The sequence below is a fragment of the Chenopodium quinoa genome, unplaced genomic scaffold, assembly GCF_001683475.1.
Source record: "Chenopodium quinoa cultivar QQ74 unplaced genomic scaffold, ASM168347v1, whole genome shotgun sequence".
In the NCBI taxonomy this organism is placed as follows: Eukaryota; Viridiplantae; Streptophyta; class Magnoliopsida; order Caryophyllales; family Amaranthaceae; genus Chenopodium; species Chenopodium quinoa.
The window spans coordinates 2098624-2124130 of record NW_018744821.1 but is presented as its reverse complement, the minus strand read 5'-3'; the positions used below and the strand labels follow the sequence as shown (position 1 = coordinate 2124130).

The 25507-nt window shown below is 35.0% G+C and overlaps 3 protein-coding genes across 3 annotated transcripts; 1 reads left to right on the top strand and 2 right to left on the bottom strand.

Moving 5' to 3' along the window:
* The first annotated feature begins 2470 nt into the window (after positions 1-2470).
* On the top strand, positions 2471-3958 carry LOC110704129. The gene is made up of 2 exons (XM_021881907.1): positions 2471-3410; positions 3711-3958. Exons 1-2 carry the CDS (start codon positions 2471-2473, stop codon positions 3956-3958), a joined length of 1188 nt encoding a protein of 395 aa, XP_021737599.1.
* Positions 3959-11322: 7364 nt separating this feature from the next.
* Positions 11323-16976, bottom strand: LOC110704170 (light-harvesting complex-like protein OHP2, chloroplastic). The gene is made up of 2 exons (XM_021881954.1): positions 16435-16976; positions 11323-11655 (listed from the first exon to the last, which is right to left on the bottom strand). The coding sequence occupies exons 1-2, from the start codon at positions 16851-16853 to the stop codon at positions 11541-11543; spliced, it is 534 nt and encodes a 177-aa protein (XP_021737646.1). The 5' UTR covers positions 16854-16976; the 3' UTR covers positions 11323-11540.
* A 635-nt stretch (positions 16977-17611) lies between these two features.
* LOC110704169 lies at positions 17612-23852 on the bottom strand. Its single transcript, XM_021881953.1, has 3 exons — positions 23681-23852; positions 21893-22553; positions 17612-18153 (listed from the first exon to the last, which is right to left on the bottom strand). Exons 2-3 carry the CDS (start codon positions 22450-22452, stop codon positions 18084-18086), a joined length of 630 nt encoding a protein of 209 aa, XP_021737645.1. The 5' UTR covers positions 22453-22553; positions 23681-23852; the 3' UTR covers positions 17612-18083.
* Between the last annotated feature and the right edge of the window lie 1655 nt (positions 23853-25507).

Below are 25507 nucleotides of genomic sequence, written 5' to 3'. Positions count from 1 at the left end.
AAGCATAATAATAGCAAGATCCTAGGCATGATACTAACAAGATTAATAACAAACTCTAGCATGTCACTAAACAATAAAGATCAAAGCTTTAGCCCTAAAATGATACTAACATGAATATTAGGAAGAGAATAGGAAGCATCGCAGGAATCATAATAAGCATATTTAATATTATAACCATTTCCCTAAACATAATACTAGGAATCATTATTGTCATTCAAAACATCAAGCATCCTAACATGATACTAGGAATCAAAATAACAACCTAGACATGATTTCTATATCATAATATCAATAAATCAATTAAAGCACTTACTTGGATGCCTCGTACCTCTTTCTAATAACAAAATACACACGTTAGTAACTTCAAGGGAACACTAGTAGAAAAATGTACATTTGCGTCGCCATATTTGTGTCACTCATTCTAAAGAACAAAGCAAATGTTTATTTTTACCTTCCTTTTAAGTTATTTGCGTCGCATGTTATTCAAGAAGCGACGCAAAACTCAAGTGCATTTCAGCTTTCTATCATTTGCGTCGCTCTTATTTATTAAGGCGACGCAATTAATAATCTTATTAAAACTCAAGTGCATTTCAGCTTTCTATCATTTGCCTAGGAGCGACGCAAATGACTTTTAAATCATTTGCGTCGCGAGCAGTTGTGTCGACGCAAATACACTATAAATGAGCGACGCAAATGAGCCTTTTTCTACTAGTGGAAATATAAAATTAAACAATTAAATTAAATAATAATTGAAAGAGAGATTTGGGACCAAACCCTCAGAAATTAAAACCTTTCATGTCTAGGGCGAAGGCAACTTCGAACTATGCTAGGTATGTCTAGTGCTAATGTATGAGGAATTGTGTTTGTAAAAGGGTTGGATTAGAAAAGAGAGAGAGAGAATCAAGAAATTCTTGGTGAGAGTTGATGAGAATTAGATAAGAAGGATTGATGAGAATTGATGATTGAAAACAGAATTTTAAGTGGCTATTTATAGAGAAAATCAGTCGGATGGATAAAAAAATGAATCAGAGTTTCGACGAGAATAAAACTCGATTAGCGCCAGACGCTGGACATAAGCACCAGGCGCTGAAGGTTAGCGCCAGGCGCCAAAACTTAGCGCCAGGCGCTAATACTTAACGTCACGCGCTAATAATCAGTTTCACGCATTTTTTTTTTATCATATCTTTTGATCCGGAAGTCCAAATAAGGAATATAATATGTCGTTGGAAAGATCTTGAAGTCTACTTTCCAACCCAATTAGAATCAGATTAAAATATTTTGTAGATAAAAAAATATGGATAAAATAGTGGAAGGGTGTCAGTTTTGGATAGAGTTTCATATCTCATTCATATCTTTTTCGTTATAGCTGGGATTAAATATTATAATATATCATTGGAAATATAATTTCAAGATCTATCCAACCATATAAAATTTGGATAAAGATTATGAGGCACGAAAATAAAATCTAAATATATTCCACTTCGTACAAAACAAGGATTCTAAAAAGGAGTAGTTTTATTCAATTCAAACTCTTTAAAACATAATTATCAATCCTAACTCCATTATGATTTAAAAGAACCTTCTAGAGTATTCTAGAACACTATAATCAATCCTAATAGTTTTAGAAATGATAATTAATAATAGGCCCTCCTCTAGATCATTGGGCCGCAGGTAAAATCCGGTTTGGGCCCAGTTTAGTATTTTGGCCATAACTTCCTCATTATTCATCGGAATTGGGCTTATAATATATCGTTGGAAAGGTCTTTTCAAACCCTATCCAACTACACCATTATTGGACCCTTATCATGGACCAAACTGAACTGGAATTCACGTTTTTCATAAATAAGGTAAGAAAAGAAATATTTTCAAAAACAGAAAGAAGAGATATTTTAATAAAAACATCCTCATCACTAGACTTTTCGCACTTTCACTTTGTTCAATAATCAAATGATGTGAAAGGTACTCATCACTGGGTTTGGTTTTGGGGAGACACAAATGAGTGTCTACACCTAGATACCCGTTCAAGGCATACTCATTAGGAGTATGTAGTCTTGGATAGTCCCCGGTTGGGACTGTCCTTGGACGTTTATTCTCACTTAGGTGGTGAATGTATGTCTTGTTATTGATTCTAGGGAATATCCTGGCTTATCATTTCTCTACAATGTTCTCTGGGTACATATGACGGGTTATCTAATAGCCTACATCGTGTACTTGGAGAACATAAGGGAAATGCTGTCGGGTTTTCCATAGAATTGATAACCTGGTATACATTCGCTAGTGAGATTAAATGTCCAATGATGGGTTAGGTTGGAGTGATAAGGACCTTTGGACATCATGTACAATCTTATTGGCATATTTTTCACATTTTGATGGTTAATGAATATTCAATACGCATTGTGACTAATGTGATTATACATATTCGTGAGTTTGTGTAGAAGTTGTAATCATGAAATGAACAGAACATAGCTGGATGTATGAAAGGAAGGTTGGGCATTCTATTAATCCGGAATTTGTGAAAGAGGTAGATGAATTCCTTAAATACGTGGAAGATCATCCCGAGAGTAGCAACCCGAATGAAGTTAGGTGTCCATGTTTTAAATGTAAGAACAAACGGCTTTGGGATGCGGAAACTATTAAAATTCATTTGTACCGCAAGGGTTTCATACCTAATTACTATGAGTGGAGGTGTCATGAGGAAGGCTTTCCGGGAGCTCCTGAAGGACCGTCAAATGAATATCGTGAAATGGTTTTCGATGCTTTTGGTCATAATGAAGATCAAGGGCATTCAGAAGAGGCAGAGGAGGAGCCTAATGCACAAGCTAAGCATTTCCTAGATTTGTTAAAGGCTTCTGAAAGACCATTATACGAAGGAAGTTTATTGTCTGTGTTAGAGATGGCTGCCCGAATTACTAGTCTTAAGTGTGAGTATAATTTGCCCCATAGATGTGTTGATGGGTTTTCTTCTTTGGTCAATGAGGCGATTCCTAACAATAATAATATGGCCGACACATTCTATGAGGTGAAGAAGATTGTGAAGGGGTTGGAGTTGCCTCATGAAAAGATTCATGCATGCCCGAAAGGATGTATGTTGTTTTGGAAGGATGATGTTCAGCTATCTACATGTAGGGTGTGTGGTAGCGACCGATACATAAATACTTCTAAAGGTAGCTTAGTGCCTTTGAATGTTTTAATTTATTTTCCGATCACACCGAGATTGCAAAGGCTCTATGCAACCAAGAACATATCGGAAGAAATGACATGGCATTCGAAAAATCCTCGAGTTCATGGCACAATGGCGCACCCTAGTGATAGTGAAGCTTGGAAACACGTCAATAGATGCTTTCCAGAATTTTCCAATAAGCCTCGTAATGTTCGACTTGGCTTGTGTACAGATGGTTTTGCTCCTCATGGTAAGTTTGGGGGACAATATTCCTGTTGGCCTGTCATTTTGACCCCTTATAACTTGCCTCCCTCAATGTGTATGAAAAGACAATTCATGTTCCTTCCGTTTCTCGTTCCTGGTCCTAAGAACCCTAAGGGCAATTTGGATATGTATATGCAACCGTTGGTACAAGAGTTGAAACAATTATGGGAAGTAGGCGCAAATACTTATGACATTTCGAGGAAACAAAATTTCAATCTTCGAGCAGCCATCCTTTGGACTGTTAGTGACTTCCCAGCTTACATTATGTTGTCTGGTTGGACCACAGCGGGTAAGAAGGCTTGTCCTTATTGTATGGATAAAAGCAAAGCATTTTGGCTTGAACACGGTGGCAAAGTTTCTTGGTTTGATTGCCATCGCCAATTCCTTCCAACAGATCACCCTTTTCGAAATAGTAAAACTGCATTTTGTAAAAACAAAGTCGAAAAAGGTTCACCGCCACACATCATGTCAGGTGAGGAATTGTGGGAATGTGTGAGACACCTTCCAAAGGCAACGATGGGCCAGAGGCATTGAAACACCTCAAAAGAGCAAAAAAAGGTGGTTCAAGCAAACCTCGTTGTAGGAGCTTCCTTATTGGAAGCATCTGCTCATCCGTCACAACTTGGATGTCATGCACATTGAAAAGAACTTCTTTGATCAGTTAATCCACACCATTATGGATGTGAAAAAACAGACATGTGACACGCCATCGGCTCGAAATGACATAGCTAAATATTGTAAAAGGCCACAACTTCATCTGCAGGAGGACGGTAGTGGAAAAGGGTACATGCCAAAAGCCCCATTTGCTCTTGATAAGGCTCAAAGAAAAGTGTTGTGTGAATGGGTTAAACAGTTGCGTTTTCCTGATGGATATGCCTCTAATTTGAGCAGATGCGTAGAATTACAAGGTTGTAAGCTTCATGGTATGAAAAGCCACGACTGTCATGTGTTCATGGAGAGGTTGTTGCCTACTGCTTTGAGGGAATTGCTCCCTACCCATATTTGGAATGCGGTTACAGAGATCAGTCAATTCTTCCGTGATTTGTGTTATTACACAATCACCGTTAGTGACATGGAGCGATTAGAGAAAAACATAGCTGAAATCCTTTGCAAGCTTGAGAAGGTGATCCCTCCGGCATTCTTCAACTCCATGGAGCATTTACCTATTCATTTTCCATATGAGGGCAAGTTATGTGGTCCTGTTCAATATAGATGGATGTATCCCTTTGAAAGGTAAATCAAAGTCCCCTTCACTTCCTCTTTCATACAAAACCTTCATAGTCATGACCTATTTACACAATTATTTATACTAATTTAATTGTAAGTTCCTTAATCACTTGAAACGTAAAATTGGGAACAAGGCTCGAGTTAAAGGTTCCATATGTAATGCTTATCTCACCGAAGAGATAGCAAACTTTTGCTCAAATTACTTTCAGGCGTCAGTTGACACAAAAACTCGGGATCTCGGTCGAAATGTAAATGTAGACGTGGAATCCACAGTGGACAACGCTGACTTACCAGAGTTGTTCTTGGTGGATACCGGTCGTGTCTCAACTGAGAGTAAAACTCGGTATTTAGATGAAAAAGAACTCGAGTGTGCTCATTTGTTCGTTTTACGAAATTGCGACATTCTTGGTGAATACAAAAGGTATATGTGTTAAGGAATGAATTTTATTCATAGTTCTGAAGAATTAAAATGGTTGAATTACTAATTTCTCTTGTATCATTGACCTAATAGGAAGTTTGAGGATTACGTTCTTAGTTCCCGACCGTTTTTGCGTAGAGAAGAAGTTATGGAGAAATGTAACACCGAATTCTCTGATTAGTTTCACCATAAGGTGATAGAAATGTTCTAGGTCTTTAAATATGCTTTTTAGATCTTGCAATTCACTTTAATTAATTATTTAATTGTGACGTAAATAGGTGGTTGAAGAGAAACCAAATTCAGATGTCCTCCAAGCATTGTGCATGCGTCCTTTCAAGCGTGTTCGAACTTGGAGGCAGATTTTTGTTGGTGGATTTAATTTCCATACACATTCCCATGGCAAACACAAGTCTACGATGAATTATGGTGTGTGTGTGTCTAGTGAGGACGGTGGAGAGTACTTTGGCATTCTAGACGATATAATTGAACTTGTCTACACTGGTCCAAAAAAAGAGTACAAGACTATTTTGTTTAAGTGTAGTTGGATGGATTGTGGTAGGGGTATGAAAATACATGAACAATACAAGCTAGTCGAAGTGAATCACACTAAGAAATACCCTAAGTATGATCCCTTTGTATTATCTTATCAAGTGAGCCAAGTGTACTACACATCCTACCCAAGCCTAAAAAGGGATCGAGTTCAATGGTGGGCTGTGTTTAAAACACAAGCAAGGTCAATGGTTGATGCTCCATTGGACCTTGATTTTATGCATGCACCGTCGCCACAAGTCCATGCAACGCTTTGTCCACCGAATGACATTCCTGACTATGACCTAGTTGAGGATGACGACGAAGATGATGATGGCGGCTTAATAATCTCAAGCGATGAAGATGATGAATCAAGCGTCGACTCTAGTGATAGTGACGAGGATGATGAGATCGATGTGGTTTTAGATGATAGTAGTGACGATACCAGTAGTGATAGTAGCGATGAAAGTCATGACTAGGAGATCGAATTCGCTTGTTACTGTAAAATGAATAGTTAAATTTGCTTGTAGTTGTGTAATTGTTGGTTGAATTTGATTGTCACTGTAAAATCAATTAAAGAGTTTGTCGTTTTATTGTTAATCTTGTTACATCTCATTATACTTGTAATTTTTATAATGTTAATAATATCATGGCATGTGACTAACATCTTTTTCAGGTGGAAATGGTGGGAGGGAAAAAAGGAGAAACATCAAAGAAAAATAAGGGAAAGGAGAAAAGGCAAGTTCTCATTTTTGAGGACGGCGAGGAAATGGTGGACGCAGAGGACGCAGCAGATTTGGGTGACAATGAGGATCCTCAAACACAGATGCAGATACATCATCATGAGCAACGGCTTCAGGGGCAACAAGCCTCACAGTCTTCTAAGTTGGTGGTATTAGACTCTGCCACTGAAATGATGGACGTTTTGGTCAATGATGATACGTATAAGAAGAGGTCCGAACAAAACAAGAAGAACAGAAGAGGCGGATCGATGGACAATGTGTTTGAGCCAACCCATTATCAGGGTTCAATTTCATATGTACATCATGCTAAAAGGATGGTGAGTTTGTTTTTTAGGAAATTGAAAAAGACAACAATTATGGTTACATTGAAATGATAAGCCTAATTTGGTTTGGTGCATGTACGTTCAAAGGCGGCGAAAAATAATGGCCAGTTACCAACTGCACATGATCTTTTCATGAAGACACACTTCAAGGAGATCCCTGGGAAAGGAAAGGTGCCAGCAAATGCCAAAGTCAAGAGCATTGCGGTAACGTACAACTTTAATATAATTTTGTATTTAAACTTATTACTTCGGCTTGAAATGGCTTCATTTTAAGGATATGGACCATTAAACTTAGTAAATTTGCTTGTTTTATGTGATTTCAAGTCAAATATTCTTATAACTATGTAAATATGGGATGGTTTGAGAAAGAATGAGTCCAAAAATTAAGAAATATAGAAAATAGGCATGTAAGAACCCATTTTTGCTTGAAATGTCTTCATTTTGAGAATATGGACCCTTAAACTTAGAAATTTGCTTATTTTATGTCATTTCAAGTCATAAACTCTTATAACTATGTAAATATGGGATGGTTTGAGAAAGAATGAGTCCAAAAACTAAGAAATATAGAAAATAGGCATGTAAGAACCCATTTTGGCTTGAAATGGCTTCATTTTGAGAATATGGACCCATAAACTTAGTAAATTTGTTTCTTTTATGTGATTTCAAGTCATAAACTCTTATAACTATGCAAATATGGGATGTTTTGAGAAAGAATGAGTTCATAAGTTAAGAAATAAAGAAAATAGGCATGGAAGAACCCATTTTGGCTTGAAATGGCTTCATTTTGAGAATATGGACCCTTAAACTTAGAAATTTACTTCTTTTATGTCATTTCAAGTCATAAACTCTTATAACTATGTAAATATAGGATGGTTTGAGAAAGAATGAGTCCAAAAATTAAGAAATATAGAAAATAGGCATGTAAGAACCCATTTTGGCTTGAAATGGCTTCATTTTGAGGATTTGGACCCTTAATCTTCGAAATTTGCTTCTTTTACGTGATTTCAAGTCATAAACTCTTATAACTATGTAAATATGTGATGGTTTGAGAAAGAATGAGTCCAAAAGTTAAGATTTAAAGAAAATAGGCAATTAAAAACCCATTTTGGCTTGAAATGGCTTCATTTTGAGGATATGGACCCATAAACTTAGAAATTTGCTTCTTTTACGTGATTTCAAGTCATCACTTATATGTTTATTTGCTTTACTTGTAACTTATGTTTTTGGTTAATTGTTTAAACTATATATTATTGTATAATGTCTTTCTTGTAGGAGAACTACCAGAAGAATGTTGAAGAAGCCACCACTCAAGGGATTAAAAAGAGTCCGAACGAGTTGTATTGGGAGAGTGTGGGTGGTCGCAACAAGAAGGGTCGAGTGAGGAGACTTGGCCAAAGTGCAGAGCTGTACTTTGGCAACCGGACGGGTCGAGGTTCTAGGCCTTCACAACAGTACACACCGTCCGTTGTTTCTCAGATGCAGGACCAGATGGACCATAGGGTGGAGGCTCTTCGTAGTGAGATCCGCAATGAACTCCGGAGTGAAATACGGAGTGAACTTCGGAGTGAAATGGAAGTTGAGATGCAAGCTCAAATTCAAGCTGAAGTGGCCCAAATGGAAAGGAGAGCCGAGGAGAGGTGGAATGACTTCATGAGACGATTTGGCAACATCGACACATGTTCCACCATTCAGCCTTAGCGTCGAGACCCTAGGGATGACCCGGGTAGTGGAGGAGCAAGCCAGGGTACCCCTGCAGTTTTTTAGCCTAGCTTAGGTTTATGTAGTAATACGGACAAGTAGTTAATTAGAATTTATGTAGCGTTTGATTATTTTCCCGCTTTTGTAGAATTACTATATATTATGTAGCTTTTGGATATGTTTAACTTAAGCATAGCTTTTGTGGAAATATATATATTTATATTTCCGAAATTGGTTTATGATTTTAATTTTCACAGGTATTAGGTGCAGGAATATAGGTTATTAATGCTGGACAACTAGAATTTTGGCTTTGTGAATTATATTCTGCGACGGAAATAATTAATATTAAGTTTGTCGGAATTGTTTTGCGACGGAAAAATGAAGAACAATCCGTCGATGGAAGAATCCTTAACGATGGAAACTGCCCTCGCAAAAGTTGAAAGTTTGCGAGGGAATTTAATTCCGTTGGAATATTGCGAGGGATTTTTCCGTCACAAATAATCTTTTTGCAAGGGATTTATCCGTCGCAAACCTCCGACGAAATACAATTCCGTCGCAAATTTTGAACTTTTGCGAGGGAATTTTCCGTCGTTAGTGATTCTTCAGCGACGGAATTTCCCGTCGTAAAACTGCGACGGATTATACTTGAAAGTCAGATTTTGTATCGACAGAAGATATTCCGTTGGTATTTCCGTCGTAAAAGGTGTTTCCGACGGAATTTTCCTCGGAAATTCTATTTTTTCCTACGAAAGGTTTTACGACGGAATTCCGTCGGAAATGTTGTTTGCGACGGAAATTGGCCTTTTTGCAAGGGAAATTTTCCGTCGGTATTTGACCTTTTTCTTGTAGTGTCAGGTTGACCCGAAAACTAAGCAAATCAGGTTGGGTCATACTTTTCAACCCGAAAAACTAAATGGATCACGTTAGGGTTGGGGGTTTTTGACCCGGAACCGAAATGACCCAAACACGAAAGTGATCCGACCTGATTTGTTTGCCATCCCTAATTAAAATTGCCCAACATTTATAAAAGCGCCATTCGATTTGAAGAGGGGAGATGAGGAACACAAATTTAGTGGCAAGCAATTATAAGTTTTAAGGTCATATTAAAAGCTTTTTTTTTTTTTTTTTTTTTTTTTTGAGGGAGGTCACATTATAAGTTGCATAAAGATAATAAAAATAAAATAAAATAAATTATTCCAACAAGCAAATTATTCAAAATATTATATAGTTATTTAAGAAAACTATAATTTTATATTCTAATGTTTTAAGCCTTGCATAAGTAGTTATTTTATATGTTTTTCGCATCCTTTTAAATAGAGACCTTTATATTCCATTCCACTTATTTATTTGATGAGAAAATAATGCTCTTATAGAATTTCTCAAAATTTAAAAATATAATAAATTGTTGATATTTTTTTTTAACAAATCAAAGGGTAGAATATATTTAGATATTTAAAAATTGTAAGTCAAAAGGAATTTAGAGTCTGTTCACATTTACTTAATTTCAGTTCAGTTCAATCAGCTCCAATCAGTTCAGTTGAGTTCAGTTCAGCTCCAATCAGTTCAGTTCAATTCATCTTCTAATTTCCCTCTCTCATAAAATATTCATTTCAGCTCACTTCAATTCTGTTCAACTCAGCACCAATCAGTTCAGTTCAGTTCATCTCCAATCAGTTCAGTTCAGTTCAGTTTGAACAGACCCTTCATTTTGAACAAATCCAAGGGCAGAATTATTTAAATACTAGATGAAGCCCGTGCGATGCACGGTTTGTTGATTTTTTTTTTAAATAATGTTTTTTTTTTTTTGTATTTATGAGCCTAAAATTTGTTATATATTTAGATAAAATTCCTAATATTAAAAGATAATATATAATATTTAATTAATTTAAACTTTAAAATCTCATTCGCCAATTTTGCTTACATGGCATTTGAATTATTTAATTCTAAAAGAAATTAATAATCTCTTATTTAATTGGCTACTATTAAGATTTATAATCCTACATGGCGCGCTGAGAAGATTAGATCCTACGTGGCTCTCTAAAAACTCGGGAAAAAACTCCCCTTTATATATATATATATATATATATATATATATATATATATATATATATATATATATTAGATTTAGGGAAATTCTCACCGGTAACACCCAACTTTTGATTTTTCTCAATGGTAGAATGCAAAATTTTGGATTATCATTGGTAATCACCAATTACTAATACTAATTTACTTGTAACAATTTTCATTTTACAAGATTGTAATTGCTAAATTTGGTACTAACAAGCACGACCTGCATTGTACTTAAAAAGCTAAATTTGGTACCAACAAGCTTCACCTGCATTGTATAAACAAGCTAAACCAACTATCATGCATTGTACATTTGTACTAACTAGCACGACCTGCACAAGTTGCAGCAGCACAACGCCAATAAGTACTTTTTACTACGACCTCAACAGCCAACATAGTTGTGTTTTTCGGTAACTGGCTGTTTCCGAATCCAAGTACTAAACCTGAGGATATTGCATCTGGCCTATAGGCTAGTTGGAACTTGGAAGTTGGAACTAATGCTGATGCTACATGTAAATTTTGCATCATTCTAGGAAACCTCTTCTACAAAACAGACTCCATGAAGACTCGGTTTAGCTGATGAATTGTACTGCCCTATTCTTAGCTTGCTCTGACCTGGTTAACCGGTCAGCCACAATATGATGCTTGAACCAGCACCATCCTCACACCTTGGAAGCCTAGGACTCTTTCTAGCATATTCACCTTCGCACACTCAAAACTCTGAAATCATTGGCATCTTTACATATTATAATTGAGATTATCTTTGTTCTACTGGTGATAGACTGATAGTTTGGAGTAGTTAGGTTCAAATTTTCGTATAACCAAACAAGGAAAAAACAGAAACAAGAAAAACATATGAATGAGTAATTTATACTATAAAAATAAAAAAAAAAATTAAAAAAAAAATGTTGTAATTTGAACCTCATAGGTATTGTGAGCAAAAATGCAGAATCCAAGTACATAAATACAGGTGATAGCAACAAACAGTTGAATTAAATGGTCACAACACACAAAAGAAGGGGAAATTTCTGGATTTTGATGAGAGAAATCACAAAGGGGTGTATAAACTGTAAAAAGTAGAAAATGAAATTAAAGATATGGTGTTATTTAGCTCATTCTAAATCTACAATCCCCAAATTGGAGAGAATGAGTTTTACTTGATCCACGAAGTCAGATCCGGTTGCATACTCAGTCAGCATCCCAACAGCAAATCCAAACATAGCCCATCTGTTGATATTAGCACGTCAGAAAGGCGAACTTTATGGTTTACTTATCATATCACAAACATCATAGCATTACCACATACTTACCAAATTTAACACATCAGATAAGCTTATTTTATAACTGAAATGAAGTTTATATAACATAGAACAGGCATCAAGAATAAAAAAAACCATATATGAGACCATCTATTCCGTAGTTGATGTCTTTTATATACAAAACATCATGTCAAAACACACAGAAAATCGAAATTTTGTATCAAAATGCTAATATTTAGTCCTTGTAATCTTAAAGCATAGTCACATTGACAAACTAAACATGCATCAAATTCTACACGTTCTTTTTCATTGACAAACAAGGAGAATCTGTTATTAGGTGTTTGGAAAAAAATTGTTCAATTCATATAACCCACGCCAATATGAGTTACAAAGACTGAAGTGAACAAACAGTATCGAAAAGTGGAAGTATGAGTTATAAAGTAAATGTTACACATGTGTTTCTTCAAGCGCCACCATAGCATACTATAAACATGTTTTTCTTCAACCGCCACCAAAGCATACTATAAACTAGTGTAATTGTAATCTTAAACAATGATTGAATCATGATCCTCGTGATCAAAGCCCTTCTATATGGTCCTCCACAATATCCTCAAGCTTATCTAATCAAAGAGATAGAGTGATGGGAAGCACAATGTCGATTACTGTCTCTAGCACTGTCAAAACGGTTTGACAGTTCGGTTTCGGTTCGGTTTGAAATCGGTTCGGTAGTTAATCGGGTCGGTTTGGAATCGGTTTAATTGTCTCGCGGGTCGGTTTTGGTTCAGTTTAAATAGTTATCGGTTCGATTCGGTTTCGGTTTATTTTTAAGCGGTTTTAATTCGGTTCGGGTTGTAAACAGTCCGGGTAGTAAACGGTTCGGTGCAGGCGGGTTGCGGTTTGTTAACGGTGCGGTGTAAACGGTTTTTTTCCCGGTTCAAACAGTTTCGGGTTGGAAACGGTTTCGGGTTAGAAACAGTTCAGTTCTTTTTTGGTTCAGTTTATAACTGGTTCGGATCTTTTTCGGTTCGGTTTTTAACTGGTTCGGTTCTTTTTCGGTTCAGTTTATAACTGGTTCGGTTCTTCGATCGTTTAAACACTTTAACGTTATTCATATCGGTTCCATTTCAAGTTTACTAAATTACGGTTCGGGTCGGTTTTCGGTTTCAAAAAATAAATTGTTTATCGAGTTGTTTGGATTCGGGCAGTTAAATGGCTTTGGTTTGAAATTTGATAGTACTTGCTAACCTTTTGCGTTCACAAGTTTTATATAAAGTTGGCAAGTCGCGAATCATTTCATATTTAGGCATCATATTATAAACAAATTCTCATTGATTTTATAAATACATATTATGTTCTGTTTCAAGTTTAGTCATACTGATTTTACTAGTTTATTACGAAGTAGATTATAAGAGTTAGTGTATTAATGTATTATTGTTATACAATTAGGTTATTATATGCTTCTTATTTAATCATTTATATACTACGCATACTATCATATATAATCATGATTTGATGAGTTCTTGACTTCTTGTGAAATGGAAATTTGCAATTTGGTAATTCGATACTTGATTAGTCAACAAGACTGATAATTATGACTCGTTTATCATTATATATTTTCATGAAATTATGAAGATATTACAAAGTGCTTTGATTTGTATAATGAAAGAAAACACTAATGACTAATTAACAAGGTAATATTGATTAGTTCAATCGATCATATGTACATATTATTAACACATGGCATCTAACTATCTCATAGATAAATATTCGTATCATCGTTATTCGTATGTATTAGTACAAAGTTATAGACTCATTAGTGATCTTTTTAAATTTATCTATTTATACATTTTATTAATATAACGTTTTTATAATTTTTACGTGTATGAAAATAAAGATATACTAGTAGATGTTTTAATATGTGTCTTGGGCACTGATCCCGATCAAATGGGGCAAAAAAATACTAAAGAATTGAGGGAATAATATTTTTGTAGATGAATGTACAACACACAAACACACACGGATCACCACTCTCAACCATAGATTAAAAAATCAATGGTTAGATTCTTTCTCCCACAACACACACGGATCACCACTCTCAACCATAGATTAAAAAAATCAATGGTTAGATTCTTTCTCCCACAACACACACGGATCACCAATCTGAACCATAGATTAAAAAATCAATGGTTAGATTTACATGAAACCACTCCCACCCTTTTGAAACCCTTTCACTCTCACTCTCACTTTACCACTCATTCTCACGGCGCCTCTCCTTCTCACGGCTAAGCGCCTCTCCGTCTCACGGCGCCTCTCATTCTCACATACATTCATTCACGGTGTTTGCTGATTCTGAAGCTGTCCTGATTCTGCCTCTCTCTCATTGAGTCATTGGTGTTTGCTGCCCTAAATGCTCCAAATTCAGGTAACCACTCTCTCTTTCTAGATTTTAATTGATATGTTTTGTTGGTATCATGGTATGAATTGGTTTTTTTTTTTTTTTTATTTATTATTATTTATATTTTGTATATGTATTTCTTGTAATGCATGGCAATTGAAAATGTAAATTTGGGGATGAATGGATGAATTGACTGAAAGTGTTGAAGAATGGGGTTTTGTTTATAAGGAATTAAGGATATATTGGTTTTGTTTACTGATTCTGCAGTAATGTAATTGTAAATTTATCTAGTCTCTTTTAAAGCTTAATACCTAATGAAAGAAGGAAATATTATATTTAGAGGAAAATTAGAAGCTTCAGGGTAAATCCATTTTCATCAACTTTTTGTTAATATTTTGACTTCTTTGTTTCCACTGCTCGAGCAATATCGATTTGTCTACTGGAGAGCAAAATGTATTCCTTGCATGGATAAGAGGGTAGCCAAAGATAGCTTCTATATATATGTATTTTATGTTAATAATAAAACGAAAATTGAATTTGGAAAATGAAATCATGAAAGAATGATTTCCTGAATCTGATTGAGGCAATGCCTGTACCATTATGCTTTTAATTTTGCTATCAATAACTTATGAGCTTGATCATGTGAAACTAGCATAATCTTGGATGATTATTACCTATCTGATTTTGTTACATTTCTTGATTCTAACTCCCAATTACAGAATTGGACTAGTATATACTATATAGTCTTATTTTGCTGTTTCAAGGACAATTTGTCTTCTCTGATTTTGTTACATTTCTTGATTCCTGAAAGTGTTGAATATGTGGCCTAGTATTGATTTTGTTTCAAATATGGTTTGCTCAACTACATCCACTTATGATGAAATTTGTTGTTTTGTTTCTATTTTTTTAGTAATGGAGCAAGGGTTTGGAAATTATGATGAGCACACTATAGATTCTCAAGACACTGTTCAGAATCAAGATTCTTCTCAACAACAAGTCACTAACACTAGTGGTAGTAAGCGTCAACGAACATAAGATGTGTGGAGGCATGAATTGCTAAAGCCTTATTATGCCAACTCTATCTTATTTTGGTACGAAGTATGCTAACAGTTTGAGACACTTGAATTTGTCCTATCCAAGTTCCAAAATTTCCATCTTTGACTGTTCTTGAGAAACCGGTAGTCTGCAGGTTTAATGATAAGTTTGGAATATTGTGTGTGGCTCTTTAGAAAAATTGATAAGTTTGGAATATATGCTAAATATATTCTAAGATTTCTAATATTTAATCCATTTAATTATATAAAAAAGTTTGTACTATTCAAAATAAAAAAAATAAAACAGTTTGTAAACGATTCGATTTAGAAGCGGTTTGGTTCATAAATGGTTCGGTTTATAACCAGTTCGGTTTACAATCAGTTCGGTTTTTAAATGGTTCGGTGCAAACGGGTAGTAGTTTGCTAATGGTTCGGTGTAAGCGGTTTTTTTGCCAGTTTAAACGGTTTCGGGTTAGATACAGTTCGGTTCTTTTTCGGTTCGGTTTTCTTTCAGTTCGGTTTATATTCGGTTTGGTTTGTTAACGGGTTCGGTTCTTAAACGGTTTACCATTACTCGGGTCGATTCGGTTTTGGGTTTACTAAAATACGGTTCGGGTCAGTTTTCGGTTTCAAAAAAATCGGTTTTTAATCGGTTCGGTTCTCATTTGGGTCGGTCGGTTTCGGGCAGTTAAACGGTTTCGGTTTGAAATTTGACAGCACTAATTGTCTCTCATACCTAAGTGTGAGTCGAATAGTTTTAACAATTCTAAAGGTCCAAGTAAAACACATTATAAAAACATGTTACATTTTCACATCTTAACTTTCAATTGAATAAGCCTACCTAGCAAATTAACAAAAATCACTTTCAAATTAGCAACTTTCCTATTAGAACATCAACATTTGAGCCATTAAGTAATTCACCGATACAATAGTCACATTGCGACACATTTAATAATAATCATCAGCTTATAGATCTTACATTTATTTTTTGGTACAAGGTCACCATTGGATAATTGACAATAACTTCATGTGAAAATTTTCATTTGCTCCTATATTGAACTACTATGTTCCTGATTAACTGTTTTTCAAGGCTATGCACTAGTAAGTGTTACGAAAGTACTAGTCAATACATTGGTATTCAAAACTGACAAGTAATAGTGAATTGAAATAAAGCGAGTACATCAATGTCTAAAATTACATGTGATTGATGTAAATGTTCATGAATCATGATGGCAGAGAAATTGCAAATAAAATTTACGAAGAAAAACACATATTCCAATTAATTAATTTAACAATAAAAATGTGTTACCAAACATACCTGCCATTGCCAATCTCATTTTTAGGAACAAAACCAAAAGCAGGGCCTTGATCAGCTTCTTCAAGCTTCTTCTGCTTAAAATAATCCTGCAGCTCTTTAGCCTTAGCCCTCTGAAACTCCAATGTGATCGCACTCTTATCCTCAACCACTTTAGAGGCCGAGGCCGGCTTCGGAGGCGATGGAGGAGGAGATGAAGAAGGTGGCGAAGGCGGCTGCAGAGGAGGAGCAGGAGAAGGAGCAGTAGGTCTTCTGATAGGACCTTCAGTCTGTGAACTCCTGACAGTAAATGACATACAGGGCTTAGTTTGTGATAGCCTTAAGCTCAAGGTAGTTGATGAAGAAGAAGAGCATGATGATGATGAAGAAGAAGATGTTGTTGTTGGTAGTCTGATACTTGGGATTGAAGCTGCTACTGACATATTTCTCTGAATCCAAGTGTTTTTGTCTGAATTGGGGAGGAGAGAGAAAGAGAGGAGAAGGCAGAGGATGGAATTTGAAGTGTTATCAGAATCAGAGGAAATTTGTTAATGGGTAGATGAAATGTGGCTATGGTTTATTGGGTGTTGAGGATTTTGATTGTTTATGTGCAAGTGGATAATGCCTACTTGCAGGGAGAGGCGCGTGTGAGTCGCACCGCTTTCGAGTCTGAGGCTGAGTCTTACTCCACTTGGCTGTTTGGAACCCAGAATAATAAGTACTTTTCTGAGAACAGGAATTTGAAACTATAGATAAGAGTCATTAGGGGGACGTATTAAGAGTAAAATTAAATGGCTAACTGTTAACAAAGACGCTAATAAGTAACGATTATTTGGAAGTAAGATATCTATGGTTCCTTAAAATGAAGTAAAATGGATTCCAACTGCGTGAAATTAAGACTTGTTCGTGATCATTCTCTGTTCACAGATAATTAAGAAAACTGAACAGTAAAGGTTTCAATTTTTTTATTTTTCTACCTAATTAAGCAATCAGAATCAACATGATTAGTAAAGATTTGTCTAGTTTTAAGTTCACTATACAACCTCTTCCATTGCTACAGATATCAGATTGAATACATCAATCAAACCGGAACTAAATCAAACGACTCATCTGCTCGGATCTGCATATGAATTGTGACTGAATATAACTAGGGGCCAGGGTGACTTGATTGCTAAATACAAAGGCTTGTAAGCAGCATAAATATGATTGAATGCAAGAACACTTTAATTACGGCAACAAATACACACTCAGTTATGAAAAAGAAAAAGGACATGATCTAGTAACCCAAACAAAAAAAGAATGGGTAATGGGGGGAGAAGCAGTAGAGGTGAAGAGGGAAGAAAAAATGATTGAAAGAGATGACTAAAAATTCAATCTGACGGTCCACTCAATGAAACAAAATTGACAAGATATTAACAAAGTGAATCAGCCAGTAGAGGCATCCGAATGCCGGATCTTAGCAGATGGCTGTACTCCTATCAAAACACACTCGAAACCTCAAGCACCTCGCTCTAGTTTTCCACTCACTCAGCTGGCGAAAAATGGGCAACAGCACTCAGTAAATCCAAATATGCTTGATTCACAGCAGCTAAGCACACAAAAATAGCCCAATCTAATGCCCTTCCACAATGCTTGATTTTGATTCAATCAAGTGTGGCTTTTACAAGCCCAAATTACATTATCCTGCAAGAACAAGTCTTCCCATTTCCATTGACAAACTCGTCATCTGATTCGCCATGTTCACTGCAATTTAATTTGGTAGATGTAAGTAGAAAGTAATGGGATAGGACATTATTGTGCACACAACAGAAGTTAGTAACATCGATGAAGATATGTTTCCATTGTCGGTCTATAAAACAGATGCATTACAAGATAAATGGAAACTCCACAAAAGTATACTCATTATAAAATAAATAACTTTAATTGGAATAAAAAAAAATGTAATATCAACAGGGTGCAAGAAAAGATAAAAGTTTGAACAAGAGAGACAAATATATTGCTGCTGTCAGTAAGACATACATGATCAAAAGCAAAATCAAGCCAATCAAATCTATCCAGTATCCACACATCACCTTCATAAGGCACTACCACTGGTGCTAAATGTTACAATGAAAGCCATCTAGACTGCCGAAACTAATACTTCTAGGAAAGGCAGATGCAATTCTTGGTGAGTACCATATACTAGTATGGCAAGTGATAGCCTTAAAGGGCTTAGACAATGGTTATGCAAGTTAATGGGGCATAGAAGTGCTCAAGCTCCAGCACAGCAAGCATGTAGCAGTTATAATTGAAAGAAATGACCATCAGCAGATTGTGTAACCCTTATATTCAAAGCTCTCAGGGAAGCTCTGCATCAACAGCTTCATGAGTCTCTTTTTATAAAGTGAATTAGGTAATAATATCAATGAAAGAAGTGGACAAATCATATTAATTTGAGACTTCTGAATTAAATCTAGAAATGGTGTGCATTGTTTGGGCTTGATTCTTTTTTGCACAAAATGCTTAGACAAACGCAACAACCCTAACCCCATGGCCCCAAAGAGAGAAAGAGAGAGAATGCACAGGGAGAAAAAAAAAATGGAAGAAGAAGAAGAAGGAAAAGAACTAAAAAAGATAGATTAATTAAAAGAGTCAAAGGGAATCAGCTCATATATTTCACTAAACTCTGCCTCGACAAAAATTGTAAGTACTTCACACAAACTACAAGTAAGCGATTCTTGCATGAATCTCTATCCAATAAATGTTAGTTATTCTTTTCTCCTTTTCAATTAGTAGGCTTGTACAGGTGAATGTGATAAGCTAATGGTTATCGAATTCTTTACAACTGTTCTGTAACAGAGATACCACAAGCACAGTAATTTCAGTTTTAGAAATATAGATGGCCACTTTTGAACACACATGAACAATCTGTGAGATTTTCAAGGTGGGAAAAATACTGTTCAACTACTTCAAAGAGTCAATTGGGATCCAAACCAAGGGGTTGTGGGTTTGATTATCGTCTCCCAACCTCATGGTTTGGTGCCAGTGTTGTGGTTTCCTTTTGATAAATTCTCAGTTTCTTTGTAGATTGGGATATCTATGGTTCCCCTATCAGAATATCACTGTTCTTCCAGAGACAGTTTCCAGTGACAGTTGAGATATCTTACACGGTGCATAAATGTAAAAGCTGACTGTCTAAGTGATCCCATACTCCCATGCCTTATGGTCTTTTATCTAAATAAGAAAGGCTGTCTTATTAAGTAGAGTCGTGAGATGAAATACTTCAAAGATAGGTTTCACCTGTTTCCTAATAAAAAATCTCCATGAAGAATATGGCACAGAACAGGCACACTGATGATACAATCTATATGACCACTTTGTATAGGGTATTGCCAGAAAGGTAAAGTAAGGAAGATACAATCTATACTTAAAGCATATTTCAAATCAGCTGCATTAGCATGAAAACCAAAGCAAGTATTGAGGAGGTCTTTGAGATTAGCTGGAAAGAGACATTCTTATTGATGATGGCTGCGAATTCTGACCAGCTTTACAAATCTAAAACTTTGCAAGGATGTGTGTGACATTTTTATCCACCCATGCTTGTCTTTATAAAGTGGTAGAACCCATTTTTATATCATAAATCATATTTAGAATCAAATTGGGCCATGCAAATTCCCAGAATGAAATCATAGATTCTCCTTATCAGAAAGTAATCAAACGTAGTGCATAATCAATACCATGCCAACTTATTCCTTAAACATTACAAAGGATATCTACAGAGAAATCAGACACTAGTCATCACTGTTTTGCCCACAATCCTCCCAAGTCCATAGCCAGTATGAACACTAGCAACTTATTACAATTTTGTCAAATTACTAATGCTAAAATAGCATTTGCACTTTTGCAGTATTATGTTAAAAATTATTTTCCACGGATAATCAAACTTGTTCACATGCACTTATAAGGCATCCCTGAATCAAGACAAAGAGTTTCCTAAGCATCACAGATGACAAGTTTATATCCTGTCTGAAATATCAGATGTTAAACAGAAAACATTCAATGTAATAATAGGTTTTACTATATCAATTAAGCATAAATTTTCTAAGCTCTGCTTAAATTTACATAAATGTGTTACTTAACAATGCTTATCTTCCTACAAGACTGTAAGCCAGTTGGTCTTTGTGATCAAGAGGAACAACTCTTTTGCTATAGTACTAGGCTAAAAGAGCCTCAAACTCATACAGGTTAGACTCCCAGCATCCAAACACCAACCCTCCCTTACAATAAATCAATAAACACAAATACAATAAGAATTGTTTAATAATGAATACTACTACGTCCTACGAAGGTTGGCAGCAAGTAAATGCAGATATAACTTTGGCTACCACATTTACAGCTCATATATACATTACTTGCTATAGGATTAATGCCAATGCAACTTTTACCAGATACTGAGACAGTATATGATATATAATTTCACTAACTGGATGGGATAGAGGGAGCACACATTGAGCTTAATAGCACTTCTGTTGACTTCATGCAGAGAGAGAACCAAGCATAGGATTAAATATGTTCAATGCCAAATGTTGGTCCGTACATGTCACCAGAAGTTTCATCAATCAACCAATACCATCCTAAGAAATTCTATCAAACACATTGCAGGACACAAAACATCAGTTATTGTGAACATTTATGATTTTAGCGGGAACATTTAAGGGGGGGTGGTATTAGCTAGGTAACAACCAATGTAAAGCTAAGAACTATCAAACATACATTCAGCTCTAAAATATTTTGGAGATGAGACAGAGTCCATGAACCTGATTCCCTCCAATCAAACTAAGCTAAAATTACTCCATTTTGACTATGATACAATGATAACTCATTAAGTTGAAAAAACCTATCTGGATCAGGATTTGAAGGAATAAAATAGTTGAAGCTCATTCTAAAATACAAAAAGAATGTCTTTTGTTAATAAAACTATAAACTAAAGTCCTTATGCTGCATTGCCAGAGGATCATAAGGACTCTGTTCAAGTTTAACTTGAGTACAATTTCCAACTTGGTCAAAGAAGTATGTTAGCTTAAGTTAATATCAAATCCAGTTTCATAATTTCCAAATCTTTGATGAAGTAGGACTAGTAGGTAATATAGTACTATCTTTCAGTACGTGCAGCAAAAATCACCACATAGACACAAGTAACAGTGCCTAGCATTGTCTCTGCGTGAAGTCAGTATAATACCGAAGTGTGATAAGAGTGATTAAAAACAAAACTTATGACATGTGGTCCTTATAAAATTACATCATATTATAATCACTTAAGGCACCAACAAATGTAGACCAGGACAAATACCAAACCAAAAATTTCTTGTTGCAGGATACTCTTAAATATTGTAAGTACATAGAAGACAGTGATAGCAAGAAAGTAACATTCTATATCCAGCATTTCTACACAACACAAAATTAGTAAGAGACATCAAATTTAATAGCCTTTACAGTTATATACCTGAGCTCAAATTCCCTGATCTCTGCAAGCTCTTTCCCACATGCATCTGTCCACTGCACTTTTCTCGTTTCTGTGTGTCCAGAGAGATCACTATCCTCTTCAGCCAGGGGCTTCTGCTCATCATCATTTTTAGTAGTTTGTGAAGTATTATGCAATGGTTTCTTCAGGCTACTCTTGAGGGTGATATTTCTAGCATTGTTATCATCGTCAACAACAGTGCTCTGTTGAGTCTGTTCCTTTTCCCTATCGTTTGCCAGACCACTCGGCAAAATATCCTGTGGCTGGGTAGGACCTACTTTAAGAGGCGACTGCCCATCAAGTCCTGCGGAAGCGCGACCAAAACAGACAAAGGTAGCGCACCCGCGGGAAAGTCTATTCTTTCCAGAAGCCAGCTGGAGGTTACTTTCAGTTTCCTGGTCCACCAACTGGTATTGATTCCAAGGTGCAACTTTCATGTGCTTATCATCACTCTTCTGACCCAAGAGTAAAAGGGTCAGACCCTTGCTATACCCAGTAGCTGAAGAAGAGAAAAACCCCCCTCCTTCGACTGCTAATAACATCAGTTCTTCTCATCTGGGCACCAGAACTATTTACAGTTTTAGTTCCAGACCCATCAAAGTCTGATTCTGCAAATTTCCGATCCAAATTGTCACCCAATCAACTGAAAAGTGTAGTAAAAAGGTATCAGGGAAAAAGAACTACAGTTTGTAAATTCACAAAATTGAAAAAGTCAATATAGCTATTGAAGCACTAACTACAAGCTTAAATGTCCAGCTTGTGACTATTATAAGCTTGACTAATTATCTGCCTAGTTATCAGCATGAAGTCGTATACTTTATAATTCTAAGCCTTTATATCTCTTTGGTAGATTTTGTCTAGCTCCCTAGTGGCCTAGTCCACACAAACAAAATTTCAGCAACAAGCAACAGCCCCTTCCTATAATTTTAGGATTGCTTTAAACCCACTACAATTGACAAAAACAGATCATTCCCGCCTCCCCACAATCGTTTAGCTTCTATGCCAATAAGTGTATGATCATACATATACCTTTAAGTGTAAAATACAACATCAAATGTAAAGTGCTCCTTTAATTTTTTTTCCAAAGTCTAATACTCAGCAAAAATTGGCATAAATCACTATACAAACTCATTGTACGCCACCCGATAAGCATGTTCTTATCCAAAATTATAGCAACCCATCAATGCAACTAACCCTAAACTGAAAATTAAAGTCTCAGTCCAGTAAACTTATATCAGAACACTCTTCACTAAATAAAAAATCAAAAAAAGCACAAAAGCTTACTCTAAACAAATCATAAGTATAAAAGAAAAAGAACCCCCCAAAAAAAAGTGATATTCTCATTTTGGGAAACAAATATAAGAGATCGTACACTTAATTTTAATTGCAGAAAAAGTAATCCAACACAAAAATCATGAACCTTTTTGGGTTGATCACTGAAAAAATTACAATCAACTATAAAATGAGAAATTTAGCAAACAAACTAAACAATAAATAAGTTCAAAAATTTTAAAAATAATAATCAGAAATAAATCAAAAAAATTGAGAACATGCAGCGATTCAAGTTAAAGTAAAATAACATTAAAAACCCAAAAATGGGTTTAGTACCCATTACCGATGATTAAAATCCCAAGTTGATTAAATTGTCAAAAGTTCAAAAGAAATGCAGATGAATACTAATTAAAAAAAAAATCAAATAAAAAACCCAGAAATAGCAAATAGAAATTGAAAGTGTAATGAGTCAAAATGGAGTAGAGAAATTAACTATACCTGAGGAGAGAGAAGAAAGTAGATCTGAAGCAGAGAGATCTCCGGCGAGTAAATTGATGGTGGGATTTGCGAAGAGATTTGAGTTGAAAGAGAAAAGGGGAAAAAAGAAAGAGAGAGATGAAGAAAAAGAGGAGAGAGAAAGATGGAGATTGATGAACACTCTAAAAAACGAGACACAGCTATACGATTGATTATAATCAAAGTGGAGTGTGGGGGAGACTCGGTGTGCCTGTGGGGGCTGCTGCCTTTTTTTTTTTTTTTTTTTTTTTATATAATCTTTTTCGGGTTTCATTTCTGAACGTTACTATTTAAAAAAAAAAAAAAAAAAAAATTGATATTTACTATCATTGAAAAAACTTTGTGTCACATTTCCCACAAGCAAACGAAATTTGTGTCATAGTATTTGTTACCTATTTAATATTTTACTAGATATAAGCCCGTTCTAGTAATTATTTTATTTAATTTAAAATTAAGTATATTTATGAAGATCATTCATTAAATATATGGATAAAATTCCGGATGATTTACGAAAGTATGGTTATTTTAAAACTTATTTACACTTTTGCGTCGGAATGAAACTTAATTACGAAATTACTATCCACGTAGGCTCGGATAAGTTTTTATTTTATTTTTTTATTTTTCAAAGTAAAACCGCTACCTCAAGTAGCGGTTTATGTACTAAAACCGCTACTTGAGGTAGCGGTTTTACCCTTCATAGATTGATTAAATGTCTCTTTACTTAGAGTACTAATGACAAACTGCTACCTCAAGTAGCGGTTTTAGACTATAACCGCTACTTAAGGTAGCGGTTTGTCTCTAAAGAAAAAAATTACCCCAAATGTATCTCCAAGCCTATGTGGAATATATTTTCGTAAATAAGTTTCATTCCAATGCAACGTAAATAAGTTTCTTAAAAGCTATATTTTTGTAAATCATCCTAAAATTCCTAATATCATAAGATAATTTTTTAATTTTAACACTAAAGTTATCTTTTGTTGTTTTATTTATTTATTTTATATGACGCTTGAATTTAAAATCTCAAACCTTATTCACTAATTTTGCTAATGTGACAATTTATATTTTTAATTCAAAAAAGAAATAACAAATCTCATTTTTTTTATTGATCAAAATAAGTCTTTTGCCTATGCGTTTATTTAATATACTCGTTCTATTTAAAATTTAGTCTCATTTATAATCGTTTAACTATAAAATATCATGGGAAATTAGTCATATGAGATTTAGTTTTATTCGTCTCGATGAGTACATTATTAAAATCAAACTTTTACAATATTGTCTAGGGAGAGATTAAAGATATTTGCGATTAAAAATTTGCATCCATAAATGTAAAAAAAATAATTATTTATATATATATATATTAGATTTTACTTTACTACTCCTTCTGTCCCTAAATTATATTTCTCTTTATATTTTGGGTATTTCAAAATTACATTCCACCATTCTATTTTTAGTAAGTTTTTTCTAAATATCCCAAATACACTCTCTTTTTCAGTTGTACTTTTAATGTACGGAGTATAATTAATGTATTTACATTCCATTTTTAATGTTTGGTTGGCTGATGTACTTTTTCAGCCTTTAATTTTTCAGAATCCTTGTGCCAAATTACAATGAATATAATTGGTTAAAAATTTTCAATTGGGAGCATGTGATTGGTCCTTTTTTTTTGCAAAGGATTGATGACATGTCATGAGTAATCACTAATCTATCTTTGTTTTACTCAAAAACATTATTAAATGTTTTGTACTTCCCATTTCATTATCTAATTATTGTTATTTGTCTTATTCTTTCCTCCTTAATTCCCGTGTAAAT